The sequence below is a fragment of the Struthio camelus genome, chromosome 1 (assembly GCF_040807025.1).
Source record: "Struthio camelus isolate bStrCam1 chromosome 1, bStrCam1.hap1, whole genome shotgun sequence".
In the NCBI taxonomy this organism is placed as follows: domain Eukaryota; kingdom Metazoa; phylum Chordata; class Aves; order Struthioniformes; family Struthionidae; genus Struthio; species Struthio camelus.
In genome coordinates, this window is record NC_090942.1 from 186,321,858 (window position 1) to 186,349,684 (window position 27,827).

The 27,827-nt window shown below is 36.4% G+C and overlaps 1 protein-coding gene across 4 annotated transcripts in view; it reads right to left on the reverse strand.

Moving 5' to 3' along the window:
* Positions 1 to 2,218: 2,218 nt before the first annotated feature.
* The window catches only part of PCDH17 (protocadherin 17), a 92,984-nt gene continuing 67,375 nt past the window's right edge, over positions 2,219 to 27,827 (reverse strand). For all 4 annotated transcript variants that reach the window (XM_068929691.1, XM_068929692.1, XM_068929693.1 and 1 more), the window contains 2 exons: positions 13,451 to 13,525; positions 2,219 to 6,805 (listed from right to left, as the gene is read on the reverse strand). In XM_068929691.1, the coding sequence (XP_068785792.1) occupies positions 6,120 to 6,805; positions 13,451 to 13,525 (761 nt within the window). In that variant the 3' untranslated portion in view covers positions 2,219 to 6,119. The remainder of the gene's footprint in view (positions 6,806 to 13,450; positions 13,526 to 27,827) is intronic.

A 27,827-nucleotide genomic window follows, 5' to 3' on the forward strand; every position in this document is an offset into this window, starting at 1 on the left:
TGTTGAAGAGTATTTCTTCTTGCAAACATATTACAAATATGTTTTCTGAACTGCACTAGCAATCAACTGATTTCCAGATACAACTTAAATGCTGATTTTTAACTTGGAAAAGGTTGAATGTCAAGGACTGAGGGTAACTGACTGACTAACCCCCGAGTTCTCTGATAGCAGGTCAGTAGCTGCACTTTAATAAGATTTCTATAGATATAACTTTCAAGGCACTAAAAGGAAAACATTTTCAGAGATGGAATCTTAATTATTCTATTTGAGGAGGTCACAATCTGAATGTATTGTCCAACAATCTATGTTTCAAGGCCTGTCTACAGTCTTGGTCCTTGAAAGGATAAATCACAGAATGTTTATGGACATTTTAGAGTCTTGTCCAAATAAAAAGTAATACCTCCAGCCTAAACAATCTACAGTAAATATGCGCATGTCAGAACGTTATTTTCATTTTTAAAAATAAAGCTACTAAGTTGACTAGCATATATTTATTTAAAAAAAAAAAAAAAGAAAGAGATAAATTAAAAAGGAATCAGTATCCCAACCACAGAAAAATGCTTCCCCAAAGCTTGAAGTGTGAGCCAGTCATTACTGGAGATCATCAGCAATAAATAAACTGAGATACTGCGCTCTCTTTTCTGAGTCATAACATATGCACCGTGAAATATACAACTAAGAAAAATCTAAGATGGATCATTAACTCCCTGATCCATTTCTACATGCACTACCGATACCGAGGTGACCTTTCACAATTCAAGCTATGTATGCAGCAGAGAGCCATCCTTTGTTTCTACTGGAGAAATTTCATTTCCAGGGAAACATAACTAACTGAAGAAGTAAGATTTCATCTGCTTTCATGTCTTAAACTCAATAAAGGATGAGGATAGGATCTTTGTCCCATGACTGAACACCCTGAAGCAGTTATATGTGGTTGGCTTAAAGGCGATCTAAGAATCTCTGTTCGACAGACTGGCCACTTTCCAAATGGGAAATCAATGGCTCTGTATTCTGGGTAAAGAAAAGCCAGGATGGTTTATAACTTGTTCTACATATACTGTGGAGCCAGCCAAGCTCTGAATTACACACAGTTGAAGACAGCAAGACAGCAACATCCCATATCCAATGAGGCCTTCAGCAGCATAAGGCACATTCTGGCAGGACTCTGCACAGACGGTGGCTTGCTAAATTTTGGAATTCAGCCTGTAGAAAGACAAATATATATAGCAGGAAGAAGGGAAGCAAACAATAGGGGTTTTCTGTGTTTAGTATAGTCAGCTAATTAGATGCAGGCTGATTTTCTTTCTGGCAAAGTGACTTGCAGAAAACATGCTGTGGGTAAACGGTAATTCTACTTGCAGGACTGGCACATATCTTCATAATACCTGCCGTATTCTGAACAATCAAAAACTGAATTTAACTGTCAAAAACAAAGACTATTTTTTTTTTTAAATTATGAGTTAAAAAAAGGCCAGTGTGGAGGCTTTACACTGTCTGGTATGCTACTGTTACATCACACAGCGGCAAATAGAAAGGGCCACATACTCTGAAGAAGTCATCATGATGCTTAAACAGAACATTTCTTAAAAAAAAGAAAAAGAAAAAAGGGCTGACAGAAGTAGTAAATTATAACAACATCCTCAAACAATCAGACATAAGAGAGCCATATTTTTCCCCAGGATTTTGTCACGTTGTGTACAGCAACATGAACGAAATTATTTATGTCTAATACTCAGGACCCTGAGAAAGCTGCATTTTTAAAAACTTTACATCCTTTAGGATATTATTTTTCCACTTGTACATTCAGGCCGTGTTTTGATCTTTCTTGTTGGGCCGACAGCCTTTGAGAACTTACACCCTCATTTATAATGTTTTTGGTGAACTCACACCAGTGTACTAAACCAAACTATCCTTTATTCAGCTCCATACTTCTGTGAGCAAGTAACAGCCTGTAGGGATTCAGCACATCAGCTGCTTAAAAGATAAACCTACCCAGCTTGATGAAAACTCTTCGCCACCTTCCTGTTGAGAGAAAACGGTTACACATTTCTAATAAATGAAGCAGGAACTGTCATTTTTTTGGCAAACCGATAACTAGCTGTAACAGCCGCATTGCCACAAGTTGCTTTTCCAAAGTAATTACCATCAGGCTCCCTGTGGTATGCAGTGTTTAACACATTTCGTCTGTGTTAATGAATGCAAAAGCAGGCAACACCACTATTAGTAATTGCTTTTTATTCGTAGTCCTCATTTTCCAGATAGGTCACATTAAACACAGCCATTAAACAATAGCGGTTGAGATAATCCATACAATGTATGCTGCTTTTGTTTGTTTTTTTGTGTCATTCACCAGTCACTTGGTGCAACTTTGAGCCATACGGGGAGACAGGGGCTGATAAATGTGAATTGCCAACCTGTAGCACAACTGGGCCAGAGAAGTCAAAACCTTAATCAGGTTTCATTCAGTTACACCTCAAATCAACAAATCTTGATAGCCAAAACTCCCATTTGAATTAATGCACTAACAATCACTGCCTGATGTCAAAAAAATGTAATTAAACAATAATGAGTAGGTGTATATTATGCTAGACGTCAGACTGCTTCTTGACCTCAGCAATTTCCCTTCCATTAGGCAACAAACAGCTTGAAAGCTTGTTTGAACGATGTATCTTGTTCCACTGTGAGCAAATGCTTGACTTCTTGGGGTAAATTTGACTGGGAAATCTGTATGCTCACATGGCAAATCACAATTCAGGATAGTCTCTTTCCTGGTGAGTATGCCAAGAAAGAAATAAAAAAAAAGTCTGATTTCGCTCCTGATTTGATTGGCCAATCATTTAAGGAATTCCCATTTATTTGCTGTCATTAATAAAAAAAAAAAAGTAGAATGCTTTCCTCTCTACTCACAGTTTACAGTACAATTTTATTAGTTACTTAATATGCTTTTCCCTTACCTCAGTCATTCTCTTTATAGTCATGTTGTGGATATTTTATTTCAGTTTTGTAAAACATGTGCATAAGGAATGAAAGAAATAACTCATAAACTTCATTGTTCGTTGCTGTCTCTGCCTCCTGTGGCGATAGCAAAGATACTGAGAAGTAAAAAAAAAAAAAAAAAAACCTATATTTTACTTCTTTTGTGTATGGTACTTCACATACAATCATACTAATTTTGACTGAATCAGGAAAAATCATATCTGCTGGTTTATTGGTTCTTTATGTATCAATTCAAAATTGTGAAACAGATTTCATAAGCTGGGAAATCCTTGTTGGAAGCCGTACGCCGGAGATCAACAACACAGGGCAGCTATCAACCAAATTAAATAAGAGCAAGATTTCCTAAACTCATCTACAAAGCTGTGAGTCATGAATTCTGAATCACCTTAGAGTGGTAAATAAATAATCACTACTAAATACAGATAATGTGTTAAACAGCTAAAGCTAGTAAATCACTAGTGACAGAGAGCCTTAAGGTAAATTCCTCTTACACTGGCACAGCCCTTTCTCAGAATGTTGTGTTTTATGTCTTCAGACACATACAATGAATTGTACAATTGGTTACTCAGTGTTAAAATCATTTATAAAATACACAAATCTCCATCACTTGACTGCATTTAAATACTGGCTTAGATTTTGCTGAATAATGGATCTCACTGGCAGAGCTAACGACTTGGTGCACAGACACTGAAGTGATGGGCACCACAGAAATATACGTATAAGAGACTGATCAAACAATAAGAAATCCTCTCCACTATGGAATTTCCAGCTACCAAGCTATCAAGCAAAATCATTTTTGGGTCTCCTGGCCTAAAAAGAAAAAAAAATATTGTAGAACACAGACAACACCACATTTTAGATACATAAATTGTCCAAAACATGGAGAGTAGCTTGATAAACATGTACAAGATCCTTTGTTCACACATAATTGTAGACTTCCTTAACAGTGGGAGCTAAGAGCAAACTTTCAGAATGGGTGTCTCCAACAACCAACGACAATTCATTGTAGGACTGACTAGTTAAGATCACCCTTTAACAGAAATCCTAACATCAAAACCAGCTGTTGGTCAACTTACTTTCTTGAATTGATGAGAGGTATGGCTTTATGGGACTTGAGATTGCCAACCTGAATCAAATAACCTCTTTACCTCTTTTATATATATTTATATAATACAGCTTAAATTTAACATAACCCGGACACTGTTTTTAAACAAAGTGTCGTAGCGGTACGTCCAACAGAGTATCTGGAGTATACAAGGGGCAAATGCTGGGCTAAACATTTTTTTCTTCTGCTGCTTTTTGTTCTTTTCTTTCATTTTGGATGAGTGCTGTTGCTATTTCTTAACTTTCATCTAACGGTAATTTTGAATATTTCAAATGCAATAGAAACACCCTTAGAATAAATAATAAAAACGTAGAAGTATCTTCCAAGTTGTTCTGCAAATAGTTTTCAGAACTACTGAGAACAAAACTCAAAACAACCTCCCAAAATGTACAGCCTATTCCTAGAACTTCAGTAAGCAGTTGCACATTCTAAAGAATCAGATAAAATACTGCTCGTGCCACATTGGCACAGATAGGTTTTTCAGCTCTCCGAACTTAATAGTAAAACTTTAAAAATGATGGTATCAATTAAGAAGTCAACCAAATTTCCTACATTACACAGGCTGGCTGCATGTGTTTGGAAAATATCAAGGAGGTTCCAGGTGTTGCTTCAAGTGTAATTGTTGTTATTAAACATGGGTTTGCGATAAAAGCTTCTACAAGGATTTGCACATAACCATGACTGATGGATGTGTTTGTAGGCTGTTCAGTTAGCTCCATCAGCTCACTCAAGCACATTTTGAACAGATTATGTACTGCAGTACTTCGTAGACCATACATTAAACAAGAGACTTTGCTCTGAGGCGCTGCTTCCCACAATCCATGGGGAAAAGGAAGCAGGAAAAAACAAAACTCATAGAGTTCGACAGCTACCGAGGCAACACTTGCCATTTACAATATAAGCCCAAATATTTTTGCAACACAACTATATATTAATTTAATAAAATACACAATATAGCTCTTATACACTCAACAATTTGGCTCATATGCACTGAATCTGCAATAAATCAATAAAAATATGTCATTTGATGTAAACACACTGAATCTTCTTACATTTGCACATTTAAATGATCATGTATTTTGTGTGGATGTCTAAGACATTTTCACTTTCCTGAGCTATTTTAGTGTCCACAAATGAATAAAAAAGTGTTAATAATGTTAATTTATTTTGTGTATTACCCTCAAAGGTAACTATTTTTCTCAAACTTTTACTTCACTTCAGGTTTGTTTAAAACTTACTGCTAACTAAAGTTTTGTTGGACACTAAAATGCTAAATAGCTATTAAAATCTTTTTCTCTTTTTATCAAGTGAATTAGCTTATGTGTGTGCAGGACAAAATGGACTATTATCATTTTACATTTAACCTTAATATGATATGAGGTGCTTTACTAATGATCAGGATATGTTTTGCTGAATAATGATCTGGAATGGGTTTTTTGTTTTCTTCTTCTTCTTCTTTTTTTTTTTTCATTTCTGTGTCAGATAACTTTGTACATAAATGTTTACCACAAATGAATGCTAATGTTTGGTGTCACTTGGACTACTACAAGAACTCTTTTTTAGGACTTTCAGTAGAAGCCTGTGGTGACTGCTGGAAATCCACCACAGATCAGAATTATTCAACCCTGTTTTTCTTGGGGTTTATACGTAAACAGTAAAGTCAGCATCAGCTATTGAGGACAGTCTTAAAGTATCACACGTATTTCCATTCCACCTTTCTCACACCTTCCTATCAGATTGTCAAAATGGCACCATCTTTCCTTCCTTCTTTCAGTTCTTAATGTACTTCACTCTGTCCTAATGAAAGTTTGGTCAAAATGAAACCAGTGTTATCTGTCAAAAAGAAAGAGCAGTGAAAAGAACTTGTGGGCACTTCAGATGTTCACTAAAAGCCTTAAAGCAGCATTGGTCTTCCTTCACTCCTGTAAATCTGTTATAAACAGGGGATTTTTATTTTATTTTGTTTTTTAATCAGCAGAAGAGGAACGTAACTGCCAGCCTGTCCTTATTTTCCCCCTCACTTTCTCACGGCCACAGGGTCGCTTCCCCGACAGTCCTGTAAGAGCTTGTCGATTTCTCTCACAACTTCCTCGGCATCCACCGACTCCCTGCCTAGATCCCGGGTTGAACGGTCTAACTGCTCCAGAACAGAGTCCATCTCACTCGAGTCTCGGCTCACTCGGGAATGTACATCGGCAAAGGCCCTAGCCATCTGATCTGATGCAATGAACGGAGGAGCGTCTTTTGACTGTTTACTAGGCGATAGATACTGACTGTCAGTTGGCAAGTACTGGCTGCTCGGTTCAGCCAAGGCTCCTGATTTCACTTCACAACCATCCAGTGGTCCTTTTGTTGAGGTGCAAGGCTCAATGCACGTCTTGGTTGGGCTGCTCGATGCTGAGGGAACCTCCTGAAGCAGAGGACTCAGGGCACGTTTGGCTTTTAAGTAAGGTTTAACATTGGCAATGAGAATAGTGTGCTCTCTCTTGTCTTTCCCAAATGTACAAAATGTCTTTTTCCCGGTGGGATTCACAGTTTCATAAGTCTCAGTCTCAACATTAGCTTCAACTGTGGGTACAAAGAGATTTGTGCGATAATCTGCATTCTCAGCCTGGCTGGCTGCAGGGAACTGTGGCATCCAACACCTGTCAGAATGACCAAGCACTCTGCATTCATCTGTGCAGTTAACACATTCTTCTTGTTCTGTAAAACAAAGGAGAAAAAGAAAAACTCCAATTATAAGTGGATTTCTTTCATCTAATGGAGAGTCTATGACCAACCTGTGGTGGGCTTACTTGACATCTGCTTTCTTAATTATGGAGAAAAAGGGAGGCTGTAATTAAAATATTTCAGGAGGACTGCATAAACCAACTAGTTGAGACAATAGCTTTATTTAACTCTATTCTCTAGGTATTAAAGCATTCACACAGCCCAAAGGAAGTGAAAAGGGGACATGAGAGATTCATTCTCAGTGGAACTGAACTTCATCTGTAAACTAATCTGCTGTAGAAATCTGTTAGGCTTTGTTCTGTACAACTCATCCTAGAAAATAGTGAACAGTACTTAAGGAACTCAAAAGGCATTATCAGGATTAATTTTTCAAATCAAATAACTCAGCAATGACTGCCTTTCTGGAAGTATAAACACTCCATAAAAATCAGCAAGCTGAGTTTTCCTTTTTGTCACCTCCATTTCGTTTGTAATTGTTATGTTGTGTGACAGCCACAAAATAAAAAGATTTTCTTAAAAAGCCTATTTTTCCTGCTGAGAATAGAGAACTAGAATTTTCCATCAGTATGCATTAAATATAAGCTTGTCAAAAAGTGCATATTGCAATTTTATTAGACATGAGTATGGATCATGTAATCAGTTTTCCCCTTTTTTGTTTTGGTGCAAGTAAGTGAAAATGGATTTGCTCAATACACACAATTTGGAAGAATGACAAACCGTAACATACTATTTGAACTGATAATAGATAGCATTTCTTACTCTTATTTCTTTCAAAGGATATAGTTAGATCAGATTTTTTTTATTCACTACATTTTTAGCATATAAATTTCAATAATTCCTGTCCTGTAATTCAGTTCAAAGACATAAAGAAAATTCTGTTTGGAAAACCTTAGTTTATCTGCCATTTTACACTCATACAATATATTTGGACTGCTATTCCTTGTTTTATAATTGTATACATGATTCTAACTTGATATCAGGAAGCTGGATCCCATCAATCTGTGTTTTAGAAATACTCAAATCTGATGCAAGTTACCTTCTCTTTCTCCTTTATCTTCTTAGTGCTGTCCAGTCAATATAGATAGAATAAACCCTTTTATCATCTCTAGGTTTGGGTTACCTATCTGCTGATCTTTAAAAATTAAGTATTTCAACACACAAATGGAAAGATGGGATTTAAATCTTCATTCTATTTGAGGTATTTAGTTTGTTTAAAATGCATAGAATTTCACCTGGTCAAAAAAGTATGGATATCAATTTATATGTAAGGATGAATGATACACAAACAGAAATCTTTTAGCATCTATTAAAAACACAAGATTTTAAAGTTAAGTTTAAAACTTAACTTTCTATAAAGTTAAGTTATAGAAACCTGACACAGAAGAAACAGTAATGTTCATCTATCAGAATTAAATAGTGTAAATAGTTTAGACTATTCACATTTCTAAAAAGTCATATGAATAAAATGTGAGTTAAATTTAACCAAAATTGTGTTATGTCACAATGACAGGTTAAGTCAGGACGAGAACATTTACTTAGATCTGATATTTGTTAATGATTATTCACACAGTCCTGTGAAGAAGTGTTATTCACTATATATGCTCCCTGCTTTGAAGAGTTGAAAATCTAAGATTGTTATAAGATAAGGAAAAAAAGAAAGAAAACAGGACAGAATCAGGTACTCTGCTACAGGAAGAGGAGAACATAGAGTGATTTTTCAGAATGTAACAGAAAGATAAATTAAGTAAAGGTGAAATTTGTAGAAGACCTCCAATAAAAATAAGCTGTGTGCTGTTTTTATTGTACAGCATCAAATGGAGTAATCATAGTAAAAAGTAAGGAGTAAAAGATATCCCAAATTCTGAGAGGATAACACAGTGGCAGAATGCGGAAGAGTTTAAGGAATAGATTTTACAGTTTTAAAAAGGAAAGAGGACAAGAACATTGGAGAGGAAGGTTCACAGTTTTAGCACGGGATGGGCAACAGTTAATACTAGCCTGGCTTTGATTAATTTTTATTATACAGAAAAAAAAAAAAAACCTAAAATAAATGAACATGATAATAAAATGAATAAATAAACAAACAAAAAAAAATCAAAACCCAACCCACAACCAAGCCCTTTCAATGGGAACTCTAGAACCTCAGATTTTACCAGTGCTTATTATTAATTTCACTCTTTTTCTCTTCCTCTTAATCCTACAGAGTGAATTTGTAATAACCTCAGCATCTAGCTTTGAAAGTGGACCTGTATAGTAACAAGAAATAATAGTTGTCTTGTTTAGAATTTTCTCTAACACATTTCTAAAATTGTTTTCCTGTTACATTACACGGAGAATGCATGATATTGCAGAGCAAAAGTTTTCTGGTACTTCAATTCCCTAAACAATTAATCTGTTTCCCAACTAACTGTTTAATTTTGCAAACTTAGCAATCCTTCCATATCAATTTATGCATATAATTTTGGCCCCTTCTTTTTAAACAAAAGGCAAAAGTAACAGCTCTGTAAAATCCTGCATTTGTTAGCTTCCATAAAACACTCTGAACTGCAGAATCAGTGGACCAAGACTTCTCTCTGCTGCTTTCTCCACTTCAATTATTCCACCAAAGCCTTTTTGCTCCTATACTTCTCACAGAAAAAAAGTGGTACTTCCTGTAAACTTTCTAACCATATTTAATGTGTCAAGGGCTCAGAGTGTACTGGGAAAGCATCAGTAGAACATCTTCTAGAAGATTTCAGTACACGACAGCCTATTTCCCTTAAACTACTAAAAGAAAATCTGAAAAAGGGAAGTTCTTCCTACCTTTCAAGTACTACTTCTGTGTCAGATTATCTAAAAATGCATTAAATAAATATTCCTGTATTTATATATTATTTTCAAACTACATTAAATATGTACTTATAAATATAAAATATGCAACTGTATAATGTAGTTAATAGGATTTTTTTCCACTATCTTTTATTCTAAAAATTGGCAGAGCCATATCTATTTAAATAAATAAATAAATAAATTAAATAAATAAATAAATAAATTATATATATATAAAATTATTCCCAGAACTGAGATCAAAATGGCCAAACTTTAGATGAAAGGAAAAGATCAAAAAGTTCTCAGCTGCTGAAAATACTAAGTAGAATGTTAACTAGAGATTTCACTGGGTACTCAGTACTGTGCCAAAAACTATGCTTTGAGATTTTCAAAACCAATTAGGTTAATTTTGTAACAAAATCATGTTTTAAAATTTGAAATTCTCCGCTTTTATGCATGTGCATACACATATACCGGGTGTGTATGTAATGTTTAAATTATTCATTACTGCCAATAAAAACACAAAGTTTGCTGGCAATCCCTTTAAGTAAAAGAGATATACATCATATATTATATATATTGCATGCCATATCTCCCTTCCCCTTCTCATTTCCTGCATTTGCTAAAGCAGTTTTTATACTTGCATTCATACTCACAGTATTGACTAACTTTCCATTTCTGCTCCTTGGGCATCCTACAAGTGACTGAATTAAATATGAAGCCAAAAAAGGAGAAGATAGTTTTGTGAGGAAACAAATACAAGATGACCTTGAAGTGAAAACACCTGCATTGCATGAGATTTGGCACTCTAGTTTTGAAAATCTGAATTTTTTTATTTCACTCTTTTATGTCATATCATAGGAAACAGATTTCAAGTACTGATTATCATATATTATAAACTGCTCGTCTCACCATTAGCCTGTAATTTTGAGTGCTACAGCTAGCAGACAGTGAAGAAAATCAAACAGAAGCTTTGGTAGTAGCAGCAGAAACTATAAACACGAAGTGAACTATGACCACCAACAGCAGAATTAGTATTTATGAGAAAATAGAATCAATTAAAAGGTAAATATATATGTGCGCGTGTGCGTACATATATAAATATATAAATAGCTCATACACAGTGCTGTACATCAAGATGTGCTGGTAGAGTGATATGCACCATTGGTCTTTATCTCTACACTTCTCTCCCTCCTGTTGAAAATAAACCCTTGACAGTCCAAAAGTGTACAGTAAACAGAAGCAGCCTGGAGGTTTTCCTAACTCTCTGGAGCTTTAAGGGTAAACAGTCAGAAGTGCTTTATGCACTTCAGCGAGAACATACACTAAAATAGAACTGCTAAATTATCAGCCACAGAAAGAAAAGGAAACAAGCTATCTGGAAACAATAGCCACCTATACAGAAAATTTATACTGAAGAGAAATTTAAGATAGTATAGAAATAAACTTATGTTGGCAACATATAAATTGCAAAGTAAGGTACATATTTTAGTGCAACATATGACATACCTTATATATTTTATTCTACTTTACCAGAGAAGTTATATTTAACATTTGCCTTCTCTAGCAAGCTTAAAGTAAAAAAACAAAACAAAAACAAAAACAAAAACCTTTTATTTTTATTTCCTACCCTTTCCTCATAAATATTTTGAAGAAAGCTAAATAAAGATACTGATTTCACCCTAACTATAGCGCACTATAAAGTTAATTCATTAATATTTTAGATAGCAGGCTCCTTTCAATGGCTAAAGCTGAGATATCATAGTTTGAGTCATTAATTATAAGACATTTGCATAATGATAACAAAGAAGAAATACATGATTTTTGTTTTTCTTTTTAACAGTGACTCAGTATAGCATAACTGGCTTCATAAGTACAATATTTTTCACTTTAATTGGATCCACACACACACAAAAAGCTGAAAAGCAGATTAAAAGTAAACAACCCATGTACATGAAACCTCAGCATATAAACACTTTCAAGAAATATTTCATAACCTAAGTTTATAATATGAAAATCACTGTAGTCTGTACCAAAGTACTGTATGTAATTTAATAAGGAATGTTCAAGCTCATATATAGGTGAAATCAGATTTTGAATATCAAAAACATAATCATAATCCCCCCCTAAACTTCTTTGCACTTGAGCAAAGAAGACAAAGTTTGGTCCATCATAATTTATAAGGTCTGACCTGGTAAGTGATTGTTCAAGTGCATTCTTTCCAGAGAAATTTTTACTTAGAATACATATTAAAAAAGTAGTTTTGTACTACTATGTGTTCATGGATGAAGGCTAAATAAAACTATGATTAAATAAATAACACTGAATATTTTAAAACGTCAAAAGCCTTTGTTATGTTTTATTGTCCCAGGCGAACCTAGTGGTTCTTTCATATGTCTTACTTAACTTCATATATCTTACTTTCATATATCTTACTTACTCATTTACTCCTTTTTCTTCTCTTTCATCAGTAGTTTTTGCTACTGCATTAACACCTCAATCTAATAGACTTTTTTTTTTTTGGTCACTTCTTTTCTATAGATATGGAAACTAAACAATAATCAGTAATTGGCAGAGATAGCTCACCGCAATGGCTCAGTAACTAACAGCTCCAAACGAAAATTACACTGCAGGACCAAGCCCAAAATGTATATTCTCTTCTTTTTGAAGCATACAGTTCTAGACTCCTGATACTCTCCACCCTCGCTCTGTTCTTCACTGTATTACACAGTGAACAGTAATTCATGTTTTTTCTGTCCCTTGTCTCACATTACAAAGAAAAAGATCTGCCTTTGAACGCCTGCGTGGACTTCACACTGACTTCCCTAGGAGACTCATTTGACCCTTGATTTTGTGAATTCATATTCATTATTGAAAATACTTCCATTCAATAATGAAACAAGTTACAAAATTATTTGCAGTATATATATCCCTAGTCTAAACCACAAACACATTATGTGATAAAACAGTATTTGCTTCAAACCAATAAAATAACATAAGTCTCATATATTTTAGTATCTTAGAATAGAGATGAAAGGCCTGTATTTTGTGTGCATATGTATAAACAGATGGACAATAAACTATATCTAATGTCCAAAAGAGAATATAAATAACTCCCTCTTTCAGAACTATAGTGAGTAATTCTTGTAATATGATCAGAAAACCTCCCAGAACTGATACGAAACAGTGTCTTATTTATGATACGAGGCAGACAATTGCCTTTACTAAAAAAATGAAAAGACTATAAGTAGGTATTTATTAAAGGAGGAAAATATCAGGCTTCTTTGACATGTCCTAAACACTAGGGCTATATGACACTTCTGATGAGAACAATCAGATAAAGTACTACTTACAAGGTTGCATTCCTGTTTAATTACAATTGATTTTGACATAAAGAAGCAGAGGTAAACAAATACTTCTAAACACATGCTAGCTGTTATTACATGGAGCTGTCTCCAGTCTGAGCACCTATATTGGCTTGTCTGTCTTTTTTTGATATTATAACAATAAGCTTTTGAGGCCTATAATCCTTATACAGAGCTTCCATCCTGTTTTTGTTTGTTTGCTTGTTTTCTGGATACAGTATAAATAGAATATATTTCTAATATTGACATACCATAAAACACTTAAAAAGCAATAAACAGCTGGTGCACCCATGGATTTAATTCTAGTTCATAGAACCATAAATATTTAGCATTACATTTAGCATTTTTCTTATGGAAGTATGCTTTAAATTCATTTTTACGATTTAATAGCAATCCTATATTTACATTTAAATGTAGCATAAGAGCAAGAAAACATTTCTGTTACCTGAAAATTTTCCCTCCTCGCAGCGGGCTGGTCCACAGATCCCAACGATGGGTCTTTGGCCTCTGCCTTGCTGTTCTGGAGGCAAATCAGATCTGTGAGTCATAGACAGGGATAGGCTCTGCTCCCAAAACTCCCAACAATGTCAAAATCTCCCCGGCAGGAAAAAAGACAAAAAAAAAAAAACATTTCTATCTGTGGTCTAGGCACAGCTCACGGCCCTTGAAATTTTTCACTATGCCTCTCAAAGGTGACTGTATAAACACAGAAGTTTGTATTTGCCTGTGAACTGAAAATGTGTTCTTTGACCCATGTGCTGAGATAGAAGAGGGAAAGGACACTGCTTCTCAGACAGCCCCAGGCAGAGCTGTGATGTGAGGGGAGCTGCTTCAGAAATTGCTGTTCCTTTTCCATTGCAGCTACCTAGCAAAACTGCAAAGAAGAGAGGAGAAGGGAGCACAATTCTGGGTGTTTCATTACCTACTTTCCTATCAGGCTGGGGCAGTTGTGAGCAGCAAGGGATGAGAGTGCTAATCTGAGTACCAGAAAGGGTGTCCCACTTCCCCTCCATTAGAGGAGAAAGAAGAGGCTGGGAATGAGCACCCGGATTTGGCTTCCAAAGTCTGCCTGAAAGTCAGACTGCAGAAAGGCCGGGACCTACTATAATTTGTGCCAGTTGGCTTACGGCTGTCAAAGGCCTATAGGACAGCTGTGAAAAGAAATTTTGGCCTCTCCCCTGCCTCACCATAAAAATTTCCTAGGCCAGGGCTGCAGGGAAGAAGGTACAAGGTCTAGGTGTGCCAGCTCTGCACTCAGCTGAGAAGCTACAGAGAAACTTTAGCGGTCTATCTGTCTGACAAATTATTAGGTTTAAACAGGAAATCCTTGTTGTAGAGTCCAAGAGCTGTTTCCTGGAAAAGTAGAGAAACAAAACTGCAAAAGTTAACAGAACAGAACACATTTATGCATCTGTTAGAAAGAACATTTTTAATGTAGTGTATTTTCCTATTCTTGATCAAGGCTGTTCCACAGATTTTACAGAGGGATTGTTTCAGAGCTGGCCTGGGAAAATGGAATAACTCTTAATTTGAAACTTAATTGAACTTGTATAAACATTTGCAGCTACTGCACGGTATTCACATGCTTTTTTACTAACTTACTTCTTCATGAGCTAGTCATAATTGTAATGGCAGTAATTTCCATATCTAATTTGTAATATTTAGTAAATACTAGCACTGCATTTTGTACTGTGGTGATGTTTAGGTAGTCAGTCAGGAACCAGGTGTGCTGCATTATATACAAATGACAGTAGATTGTACAGTTACAAGCAAGAGGCAACAAGTGATTATGACAAACAAAAGCAATGAATGGGAAATAGAGACAACATGAATGAAAATATAATCAGGATGTTGACATTTCCTGAAAACATCAATGTAAAAGCTCCATAATTTAAAGAAGCTTTCCCCATCTGTCACACCATCAAGCCACCAATAGCTCTATGTTACACCACTGAGTCCTCTTCGTCCTCTTCACCGGCTGCCAATTATCTCAGTATACAAATCTTTAACTAGAGGCACTAAGTTTTTGCCTTGTAAGCTTCTCTCAAATTTGGAGATGACGATTTGTTTACAGACGTTAACTGATGAGAGTGTCACTGAGAAAAATCACAATAGGTTTTTGAATATATTTGTTTCTATATGCTTCTGATGGCTCTGTTAATATCCTGACTGTCTTGAATGGAAGTATATGAGGTTCTGTGTCGGAGCATGATTTTTTCCAATACAGAATCAATGCACTAAAGCTTTTTAAATGCTATCTGTTTTCCTTTATAAGGTCTCACGAAAAAAGTCCAAAGGCAATATGGAAACTGAACCATCCTAAGTTTGGCTACTTTGGTGAGGGAAAGTACTGCTTCTCTCACATTCCTGCTAGCACGCCTGGATTTTCATTTAAAATCTCTTTTACCAGACATAATGAGACCATGTCTGTTTTACACCGATAGATAGAAAAGCCCAGTGAGTATCATTCTCTGCTTCAAAAGGCTAATGTTACACAAGGGTCATACACTTTGGACTTCATGGGAGGTAGAAAGCATCTGACAGAATAGGAGGAAAAATGCTTTTCATGATTCTGCTTGCAGAAAAATGCTGCCTGTACTGCGGCACAGGCATCTTAAGGAATCCTCACTTGGACATATAGATATAAAAATGTACTTATAGGAAAAGTCAAAAAAAGGAATGATTTAACAATTTAATTTGGAATCTCACCTACGCCATGATAAGCAGCATATTCATATTATTGCATATTATTGTTTGACTAGATGGTATCCTAGACTTTTGTTTAGCAGATTGCTGGTATTATGTTTTGTTATTATCTTCAAATGAGATTTCCAGGGTGGGATTCCTCATATGACAATTTATGAAGCATCTACATTCTTTCAGTAATTTGAGTTTCATAATGCTATCCTACTTCACTTTCTGCCTGCATGCTGCTTCAATTAGATCAATTAGAAAGAATAATTAAGGATACTGGTTTGGAATCCGGTGCTGCAAGTATAACTAGTTCGGTAAAGAGAACTGTACAGGTAAACTGAGTCAATTATATATTTTCAGGTCCTCTATGAACTGTAAATGAATCTCGGAAAGCAACTTACTGAAGGTGACCTCAGAGTATTCACACCTTCATTTTCCCAGATATTTCATCAAGAACTTTTAAGTTCTAGATTGCTTTCTTATATTTCATTGCTTATAGGATCATAATTATGAGACTATAGATCTTAACAACACTAAAACAGAAAATCTCATTTGCTAATTACTCTTTTCTTGCAACAGCTGAGCTGTTCAACTGAGAGTCACCTTTTCATTAGTCATCTTTCCATTTGTTAGAGCTTAATCTGTTGTACTGATGTCTGAGTACTGTGAGAAGATAAAACATACCTTTCAGGAAACTGAGTAATTTGGGGTCTATTTCCAAAGATGGTGCTATTATGTACCCACTGCTTTCACTAATGGTTTCACTTTCTAAGCTTATTTCCTGCTGGAAGCTACTTTTTTGGCGTCATGCAGCCCATCACCTGAGTCATGTTCTTTCAGAAATTTTTATAGTCTTGGATATGGACTTAAAGATAAGCTAGAAACACCACCAACAAATAAGATCTAATCAGTATAATTTCTTTTAGCTGTGCCCTCAGCTTATTTACCTGAACGCTGTACAAGAGCAATCCAACAGCAAGGCAGTAGGTAAGTTAAATAGTGCTCTGACAAAGCAAGTAGAAGTTGCAGCTACTATTTTTAAGCTACTGAAGGAACTTTGGAATATATTGGTTAGTGTCTATCCTTTAAGAAAATTTTTACTCTGTAGAGATGATGAAGATACTACCATACTAAAAATGGGACAGACATCTACAAAATGTTGTAAAACATATCATAGAGAGGCTGACATGATAAACTTTCTTGGGGTATTCAGAGAGATCTTTTGATTTACTGGAACCTGTCACTGATGTTATTTACTTAATTTACAGTTCCATGTATACTTTCCACTTCCTTGATTTTGACACTAATGGGTGTCCCCTCCTCCTAGCCCCTTTGTTCTAAAGGAAAGAAAGTGGAAAAGACGCCCACAAATATTTTTGCCTTGATTCTTAGTATAATAGGTAATGAGAAGCTGAGAAAATTGGGCCTCTATAGCTACTTCATCCTGTTTCACAAACAGCCTATGAGTTTCCTAATAAAAAATAACTTTGCTTTGTCTATTTTATTTGTTTATTTTGAATTTTTTTGAGAAATATAATTTCTTTAATTCTTGAGGGGACAAAACCTGTATGTTAAGCAGTGCATCTGAAGGTAAGGTTCAGTCAGACCTTGCACAAATTCTGTAAGAAATTAAGGTAGGAAAATTTTCTTCTTATGAGGGAAAAAAAAATCAAACACTTGTTTCCTTTAGTTTACCTGTTACTGCACATGTACAGTATGTATCATACTTCTCAGGAATCTAACAAGCAGTTTAGCAGAGCTCTAAACTTATTTGTAAGCTCTCAAGTGACTCTGTAGTTCCAGCTGAAGATGGATACAAGGCAGCTAATTTGCTACCACCAAGGGAAAATGTTATAACATAAAAACATTCCCTCCCTTAGCTTCAAAACTGTTGAGCGCCTAGGGAGCCCAAGTATTTGTAGAGTTGATACTATGCATATGCTTCCACTGTAACTGCTACATGCACGCATCTGGCATCTGTCTCTGTGTTAAACAGTCTTAATTGTCTCTAGTTTAACTATATAAAAAAAACTCTAACCTAGGTTGCTAATACAGAAGGAATAAATTAAAAGGACGCGTGCAATTTTGTAGAATTATTTTTGCATTATTGGCAAGATTTGCAAAGAGCTCTGTGCTATGGCTAGCAGCAAAATATTTTACTTCTATCTCCTGAATATCTTTAAATAGAAATTGTGCTCTTTTCTTAGCATGACGTTTGACATTTCATATAGTCTCTTAATCAAACAGAGCTGTTTCCTCTAGAAATGTTTTAGATGAAACTGTGTTTCTCATTTTTGTCTCTCTTTTTTCCCTTGATTGTTGCTCCTCCCCCTTCATCCACATCAGACTTCAGGGCACCTAATTATTTGCCTGGCAAAGCAGGATCAATTCTGAAGATATATCATAAATGTTTTTAGGTGATATTAGGGGGAATTTTACATGTTAGTATATTATTCAGCTCACTGTTGCCAGAGAAGTCAAGACTCAGGCAGAGCATTTGATTTCAGTTTTCAAACATTTTGAAAAGATCAAAGATATGGCAAATCCTGCTTTTCAGTTTGCATGCTCACACACAGAAAACAATGATACTCTAAAAGGTAGAGGTAGTTGCATAGAATAAAGGCCAGGATAAAAAAATTGAAGGACTTTTGAAATTATTTTAACATTTGTGTCAGTGTTCACATTTTAAAAAACTACAGCAAAGTAAAAAATGCTTTTAATTGGGTCAATGTACACAAGTGGGTTCTTCCTGGGGAATCTGCTGAGAATTCGACATCTAACACATCTCACAATAGAAAAAAAAGCCAAAAAGCAAAAAACATGAAATATACTTGAGATGTTTTTTTTGCTAAAATTTCTTTTTATGAATAAGGCTGTAAAGCATGGTCCTGCCTAGGCAACTGTACCTGCTTCAGTTTGTTTGGGATTCAGGGAAAAAAAAAAAAATCCTACACTGAGGTCTTCTGAAGAACACGATTTCTGAACCTGACCAGACACTTTAACTTGCTCAGTTTGCATTAAGTTCAGTTTAAATTATTATTGTGAATAGTGTTGGTCTGCACATCACAGAAATATACCATTGAAGTTGTAGAACTGAACTATAGGTTCTTCAGGAGACTTGGTGACACCTGCAGCTCCTACTGTGGTACACTAACTCCTAGCGAGTAGGGAGATAGGCTTGCTGAGAGCCTCTGCCATAGTTTTTTGCCCCTCTTGTTTGAGCTTTACTATTATGCAACAAGGAAGCAAGCAAGAGGGAGCTTTAACCTAATCTAGCCTTTAAAGAATTCTAGGAGAGTTCTTGTCAATCAAGAGATTAAAAAGAAAGACACAGGAAGTGGACTCAGACTCTGAATATTAGTTTCATCAAATGCTTAACAGCAGATATAAGAGAGAGACTAATCTCATTCAAGAAACAGAGACAGCCACATAATCTAATTTCCGGTGATTAAAATTAGCCTTGAATTCTTACACTATCTGTATAGACACTGGTGAAAGATGGCTTGGAAGAGCCATTCAGAATGCCTACGGAAGGCTCCCGATCTAAAACATCTCCCAGACAGGCCTACCTGTCTTCACTTAATATGCAGGGAGTTAACATTGTAAAGTTATCTATTTAGTGTTAGAGACATACCCATCATTCCAGCTTTTTCTATTAGCTGACTGAAGCTTTTCAGCACTCAGCAGATTATCTTTCATGACTTTAAGAACCCAGTTTTCCCCAGTTCAATGGATGAAATTTAGATGTCTAGCTCAGCATTGTGAATACCCCCTTCCCAGCTCTGCTCCTAATATTTCTACCCCTTTGGTAGGAAAAAAATTCCCTTTGTAAGGTAATATGCTAGGGATAACATGCATGTACTGTTTCTGAGATTTCTACATAATATTTGTTCAGCATCTTGTCAAAACAAGATTCTTGGTACTTTTCCAGTGAATTATTTCCTTGCAAAAGTAAAGTAACTTTCTCCTCTAACACTATGCTTCAGTGCTGATACCAAGCTACCATTTTTTTTTTCCTTTTTTACGATTAAAATTTGCGTCAAAGTGCTGTATTTCGAATGGCTGAAGGAATGCCCTGGGATCTGCTGCTCTTCACTGAGGCAAATTATAACTGATCCTTGAGCCTCCTTGAGGCTGCAGGTCTAGCTCAAACTGAGTTCTTGTCAGAACTCTAGAAGAGAGTGGTTTCACTGATGTATTGCTGCCACCTTTACCCAGGCAAGATATCTGACACAGTATGAAGAAGCTTTGATTTTTATTTTATTTCCAGGAATTTAGCAAGACATATGAAGAGCATCGGATCACCTATACTTTGTGTACAGAATAAGCTATCCTCTGAGACATGTTCAAGACATCTTCCTACCTCCTGCTACAATTAAGACGCAGAGGCAGGTTGGTATCTCCAAGACAGACTCTTCTGACTGGCAGTACCTTGCTTTTGCAGCACAGGTTCTGTCAGTTTGCAGGTCCAGCTGAACTCTGAACTCAGCAGCAGTAGTACTGGATATCTTGCAAAGAAGCTAATGTCTAGTCTTTCCTTTTAAAACCAGCTCGAACTTATAGATCTGCTGAAAATAGGACCAAAGTATAGATTTAATTTTTGCTTAAGTGGGAAATTGCAAGAAAAGAATGCCTTCTTTGCTTCAGTCTTTACTGCTGAGGCCAGTCCGCAGGACTCCCAGACCCTGGAGACAAGAGAGGAAGCCTGGAGAAAGGAAGACTCTCCCTTGGTGGAGGAGGATCAGGCTAGAAATCATTTGTCCAGACTTGAGATCCATAAATCCATGGGCCCGATGGGATGCACCCACAAGGGCTGAGGGAGCTGGCGGATGTTATCACTAGGCCACTCTCCATCATCTTGGAAAGGTCCTGGAGATCAGGAGAGGTGCCTGAGGACTGGAAGAAAGCCAGTGTCACTCCAGTCTTCCAAAAGGGCAAGAAGGAGTCACCTGGAAAGGTGATGGAACAGCTCCTCCTGGAGGTCATCACTAAGCATGTGGAGGACAAGAAGGTGACCAGGAGTAGTCAGCATGGATTCACCAAAGGGAAATCAGGCTTGACCAATCTGATAGTGATGGAATGACTGTCTGGGTAGAGGAGGGGATAGCAGTGGATGAGTGGATGTTGTGTACCTGGACTTCAGCAAGGCTTTGGACACTCCCATCGCATCAGCAAGGCTTTGGACACTCCCATCGCATCCTCATACACAAGCTCAGGAAGTGTGGGCTAGACGAGTGGACAGTGAGGTGGATTGAGAACTGGCTAGATGGCAAAGCTCTGAGGGTTGTGATCAGTGGCATAGAGCCTAGTTGGAGGCCTGTAGCTAGTGGTGTCCCCCAGGGGTCATTCCTGGCTCCAGTCTTGTTCAATGTATGAACATTGAACAGTGACCTGGAGGAAGGGACAGAGTGCACCCTCAGCAAGTTTGCTGGTGATACTAAACTGGGGGGAGTGGCTGACACACCAGAGGGACCCTGTGTGCTGCCCTTCAGAGGGACCTGGACAGGCTGGAGAGCTGGGCGGAGAGGAATCTCATGATGTTCAGCCAAGACAAGTGCAGGGTCCTGCCCCTAGGGAGGAATAACCCCATGCACCAGGACAGGCTGGGGGTTGAGCTGCTGGAAAGCAGCTCTGCAGAGAAGCCCTGGGAGTGCTGGTGGACAACAAGTTAACCATGAGCCAGCAATGTGCCCTTGTGGCCAAGAAGGCCAGTGGGATCCTGGGCGTGCATGAGGCAGAGTGTTGCCAGCAGGTGGAGGGAGGTGATCCTGCCCCTCTCCTCAGCCCTGGGGAGGCCTCACCTGGAGTCCTGGGTCCAATTCTGGGCTCCCCAGGACAAGAGAGACATGGCACTACTGCAGAGAGTCCAGCGGAGGGCTACCAAGATGATGAGGGATGCTGAGGGGACTGGAGCATCTCTCCTCTGAAGAAAGGCTGCGATAGCTGGGCTTGTTCAGCCTGGAGAAGAGAAGACTGAGAGGTGATCTGATTCAACGTGTATAAGTATCTGAAGGGAGGGTGTCAAGAGGATGGGGCCAGACTCTTCTCAGTGGTGCCCAGTGACAGGACAAGAGACAATGGGCAGAAACTGAAACACAAGAGGTTCCGTCTGAACATGAGGAAAAACTTTTTTCCTGTGAGGGTGACAGAGCACTGGAACAGGTTTCCCAGAAAGGTAGTGGAGTCTCCTTCCCTAGAGATATTCAAAAGCTACCTGGACGTGATCCTGGGAAATATGCTCTAGAGGACCCTGCTTGAGCAAGAGGGTTGGACTAGATGATCTCCAGAGGTCCCTTCCAACTTCAACCATTCTGTGATTCTGTGATCCTGTGAATACTTGCAAATTGCAGCCCATATTTATTTGACAGATTTTTCATGCCTTCCTGCCTTTCCTGAGGTTGCAGGTCTGCTAGCCTTAGTTTTTGGAGTCAGATATTAAGTTATTGGAGATTCCCAAAAGCAAATCATAGTTTGACACTTCTCTCTTTCCCAAGAACAAAATAAAATGCATTGAAATAGAGCAGCATACTTGGAATTCCCATTAATCACTCATTATTAGAAATAATTTCAAGCTCAAAATTCTTATTTTAAAAGTTCCGTAGGACTGAGATCTTCCATTTATTAAGTCTACAGCTTTCAAACATCAACCCAAATATTCCTTCTGTAAGTAATTTTTCAGTTTAATTGTGGTAAATGCTATTTGTTTCAGTGATGGTATTTCTGAGAGCCATGCTGGGGTGATAAACAAGCATCTGCATATTGTCAACAACTCTCTTCATAAAATATTAGCCACAGTTCTCCAAAAAACTGGTATACATATTTAGCAGTTAATTTCTTTAAAATATAATCAAGTGGAAAACTAGTGATGGTAATGCTGTACAGTGTATCTGCATTATAATGTGTTCCTGTGATATAACACCACAGCTACATTCAGACACTAGAGCCTACTAGACTACCATATTTAAATAAATGCAGTTGCAGCTGGATGTTCCAATCTGCCTCCAACATTTTCGGCCACAGTTCATTGCATCTGTATAACTTCAAAGGAATATTTTGGAGCAGAATAGTAAGGCTAATATCCACAAAATAGCCTTGGAAATATATTATCAGTTTTAGATGGTATTTTTTGAGTAGAGAAGGGCTAAGGATATATTAAAAAGAAAATAATAATAACAAAAATTACATGAAAAAATAAAACTAGTAAGTAGAAATAAAGGACTTTTCCTTAATAGGGTAACTCGTTTGTATAGAATAACAGTGATTATATAAGTCTCTGATCTTCAGAGTTAGAAAATAGAAGAAAGTTAGAAAATAGAAATCATATATTAAATCTATGTCTATGTAAAACATCTTCCTTGAAGTTTCATAGAATTAGTTCATCAGAAATTAATTTGCATTTGTTTGCCGTCATTCTTTGAAAAAAATCAAAAGAATGTATTTTTATTTTTCTTACTGTTTATAAAACAATTAGCAAATGTTATCCTTGAATATAATAGCCTTTCTAATTTCAGATAGGAAATTCAAGTGGAATAAATAGAATATAAAGCATTTCACATAGAGGTGGATATATATATTTCTGTTACTTTTTATTTGCTACCTTTGGAGAGGATACAGCATTTCTATATGCTTTCAGTGTCACAGTTAACTTACTCTAACTCTGATGACAACATGCATCTTTGATGACATGGATGAATACATCTAAAATTAAAGTCTTCCTTCTAGCAAAACTATAATCCCGTACAGAAGGTCAATGAAAATCTGTCTATTACAGCCAACTGGTTGTAAATGGTAAGCAATATTTTCTTATTTGATTTTTTGTTTTCTCTCTCTCTGCTCTTTTATTTGATTTCTACAGGGACATGCATGTATTTACAACACTAAATCCTGTTGTTCACCTTTTGCTTCTAATACATATGCTTTGTTCATTTCCTAGAGGCAGACAAATAGAATTGGTGTTATTGTTAGCATTCTCTGAAGACACAGTCAATGCAGATGTAGCTAATCACCTCCTGCTTATTATTCAGTAATCAGTGTCTGCCAATAGGATTTTGGAATCCCAGAAGACAAAGTTTAAAGCAAAGGGTTAAATTCAGCTTGTTTAATGACATTCTCTCTTCCTGAGATCATTCATCATATTCATGGAAACTCGTTCCGTGAAGGGAGTTAAGGTTGCCAATTAAATTAAATTAAATTAAACTAGATGGACAACCATCTGAGTGAATGAGATCACTGCCATGATCTTAAGTAACTTTATTAATGGTGAGAAGCTATGTTGATAAAGACAGTTCTTTTAATCTGTTTTAAGTCCCACATATTCCTTGTAAAAAGTTCCGTTTGGGAGATATAACATCTAGAGCTAAACTCCCTAAGAAATGATCACATTAAGAGAAACCTGCTGGGGTACTTGACTTAACATTAAAGTGAATTTATCAGCTACTCCCAACTTTTTGAGAGACTAATTGAATTATCAAAGGCTGCAATGGGGATCACAAAGTCTTCTGAGAACAGATCTGTAATATAGATAAAATTCTTAACTTGTGCCATGTGATTATCTTAAAATACAGGAATAGTCTAGGGACTAAAACATACCTAAATTCAAGATTTTTTTTTTTTTTTTTTTTTTTTTTGCCTGTCTAAAACCTCTCTCTAGCCACCCAAAACACAGGAATTTTCAAGAGGGTTGTGATAAGAAAAAGATAAAATTCTTTTAAAAATATCTGGTTTATTTTGTGTCTTCTTTCAGTGTCTTCAGGTATGCTGGGTGCTCAATGGGTAAGACATATCAAATTTGTTGTTCAACTATTCACATTATATGTCTTCATCTTTCATAGGATTTCAGAAAAAATAAACATTTTTCCTCCTTTTCAGCGGGATCACACATGATTAAAATCAAGCATGAATGCATTCCTGAATTGAGGCATATAATAGTGGCATTTGTATACACAGAAAAGCTGCAGATGTGAACTTCACCTGGTAAATTTTTTGTATCTTCGCTTGTGTGAAGTATTTATAGGTTTGGAACAGTAAAGCAGATCCAGGCAAAAGAGAATGGTGGGCTGGGGGCAGGTGAGTTGGACAAAGGTACAAGGCAAAATTACATCTCACTGACAATTTATAACACAGATCATCTTCATATAAGTGCATACAAGCAGTCATTCACAATGATATTGTTAGATAGATAGATAGACAGATATAAAATAGAGAAAAGTACCCTCCTATGAATGGAAGAAAAATATTTAATTATGCTATTAATATCCTGTAATGATAAAAGTACAAAAAGTCATGTTAAAATTAAGGGTATGGGAGTAAAGCTGACAAGACTTGCATGACAGAACAAAAGATAGAAGACTAGCTTTGACTCTGTAAACCTCTTACGTTGCAATCAAGTGCATTGACAACAAGCTGGAGGTGTTCACTGCACAAACAGGTGAAAAGAGGTGACTGTAAGGAGTGTGAATACAGTTCTATATCCACAATACATTCATCCTAAAATACAAGGACAGCTATTAAAATGCTTTCTCTTAACCAGCAGCTTTAGAGATATTTGAGTGAAAGCAGGTAAAGAATTGCACAAAGAGGATAACTTAACAAGAAGTTATAAAGCATTACAAAGAAAACATGTAACATATATTGTAATCTGATTATATTGTAAATATGTGTCTTATCCTATGAATACAACTGGTGATAACTGTGAGTGGTTAATAACTACACCAAGAACCACCTGCTTATCTCTTATATACTGACTAAAATCTGTAGAGGTCTCAAAACGTATTGATGTTGTTTGTATTTTCCCTAACTCTTATGGAGACCTCCCAGTGGCATGCAGAATCTGTGACTCAGATCACAGAGCAGATCAGGAGAAGCTAAGGAGCTGTTAGCTCTCTCTATTTATTCCTCTGAATACAAATCATCCGCATAAAGTGTTTGAGAAGGGAAAGAAAAAGATAACTCCCCCCTGCATTAAATACATATATATTCTTTCAGTATTTGCAAATCAAATGTCTCATCAGCCTCTCAACAGCCTCAGAAGTCAGCTTGTTTTTCCCTGACTTTTGGGGAGTAATTTCACCCGCAACTTGAAATCCTTCTTCTGACTATTCATCTGCTACCAAAGGAAAGTTTAAGATTCTTCAAATCTCTAAACAGTTCTTTGCTCATTCTCTGGCTTGTTATTATGTTCATTCCAGCAATATCCCAGCTCATGACAGTTTTGTGCTCTTTGAGCTTCTCTACAAGGCGTTTACTCTTCCCGTACTTAGTTCTGTTAAGTAGACCTGATTCTGTTGTACTGTCTTCAAAGGCAATGTGCTTACAATAACATATAGTTCCAAAGAGGCATGCAACTAATGAAGGCTTTTTTCCTGCAAATTTTTGTACTGTTATTGACTAACATGTCTTGGAAGGTAAAAAATCTGCTTGAAGCTTTCCTGGTAACTGAAGCATTTATAAAGGCTTTCTTCAGTTAGAAGTCTCAAGTGTCTAATAATATGTGACATAAATTTTCACAAACTTTGTGGAAATAGACTGTTATAACAGACCATATAGGTGTGCAATATAAGTGAAAAATTAATTTCTGGTGCCTGTGTCCCTCTGTAAAATTTGGGTGGATAGTGGTTTAAAAGTTACTGGCTGATAATCAAGGAAACAGGCAGACACACACACTGTAATTTCATTAAGATGTTCCTAAACAACTTGAAAATGCCTCTACAATATCAGATTTAACTTGGTCTTTTTTCCACAACTGTTGTTGACATATTTTGAGCTGCCTTCATAGGACTTCTTCTCAAATATCTGGAAAGCACCTAGCAGTTCATTAATGCTACAATAAACTTATTTGCCTTTTTTTTTTTTTTTAAATATGAGCTTCTGAGGCTAAACATAGTAAAATATGCTTAAATAACATCTGGTTGAGAAGCAGCTTATCTTAGCATGAGCAGAAAGCTTCACTAATGTGTCCAGATTGCTTCTGGTACTGAATATACTCAGACATTTCCACTTACCATGCAATACTACTTTGTGCTGTTCACACAGACAGATGTCACACATTTTTACTTAACTAAGGAATTGAAGTGGGACATAGCTCCCTATTCTGATACTTAAGTGTCCATAAGACAGATAGGGGTCTAAGTCCTCATTACAGTAAATAAAGAAATATTTAATAGAGTCAATAGAATTTCACCTTCATAGAGATATGTGCAGTCGAGCTGAATCCCATTGCTACAGTTAGCGGTATGAATTTGGGCCAAAATTCTGCTCGAAGTGTTTAATTACAGACGTTGGTTACACCTTTAGATAGAAATATTTGAAAATGCTTAGTTCTCTGTCCTAACTATAACATTATTAGCCTTCCATACCTAGAGTGGAAATATATTTTACACAAAATCTTGGCAGTGGTTATGAGAAGAGCAGCAGAGCTGATGTCTAGTTGGATTATTTTTGTTTCTGTGCTAGGAAAGACTTATTTTCATTAATCAGTCTTTCTACAAAAAATCTGCTATTTCTTTCACAGCGGTTTTCAAGAAAACTGTTTTGAAATTTCTTGGAAGACATGCTCCAGCTTGTTGTGCCCAGCTGTGTTACATCACACAACAACACATTTGCACATGATTAATGAAACCCATATCCTCCAACAGCAGCCAAGAAATAACTGATTTAATGTTAGCTTGATTATATTCCCACCTCTTCCATAAGAGTAATTCATGTACAGATCAACTCGTGATACTTTCAAAACCAAGTAGATTAGTTCTTCTACTTTTAATGTGTGAGTAAAGGTCAAGAAAGCAGAAGTTTCAAGAGATAACAGGACAAAACTAGCCATAAGATGCCAAGACATTTCTATCAGATCAAAATATAAAGATCATAAAAGCAAAAATTCAGACAATACTTCTGCTAAGAACTGTTTCTCTAAATCTGAATGCAAGTTTAGATTTACCATTTTCCGGCTTGCACTGTATAATAAACCTTTATATCGCAATAATTTAGATGCCACTTATTGGAGTATTACTTTCAGTAGCATCCAAGATCAGTTCATAGAAAGAAGGGAAATTTATGAATATAAATATTCAGGTAAAATTTTCACTATGGAAAATTTTGTCAAGGTAAAACAAAATCTAAACCTAGCAACTCAG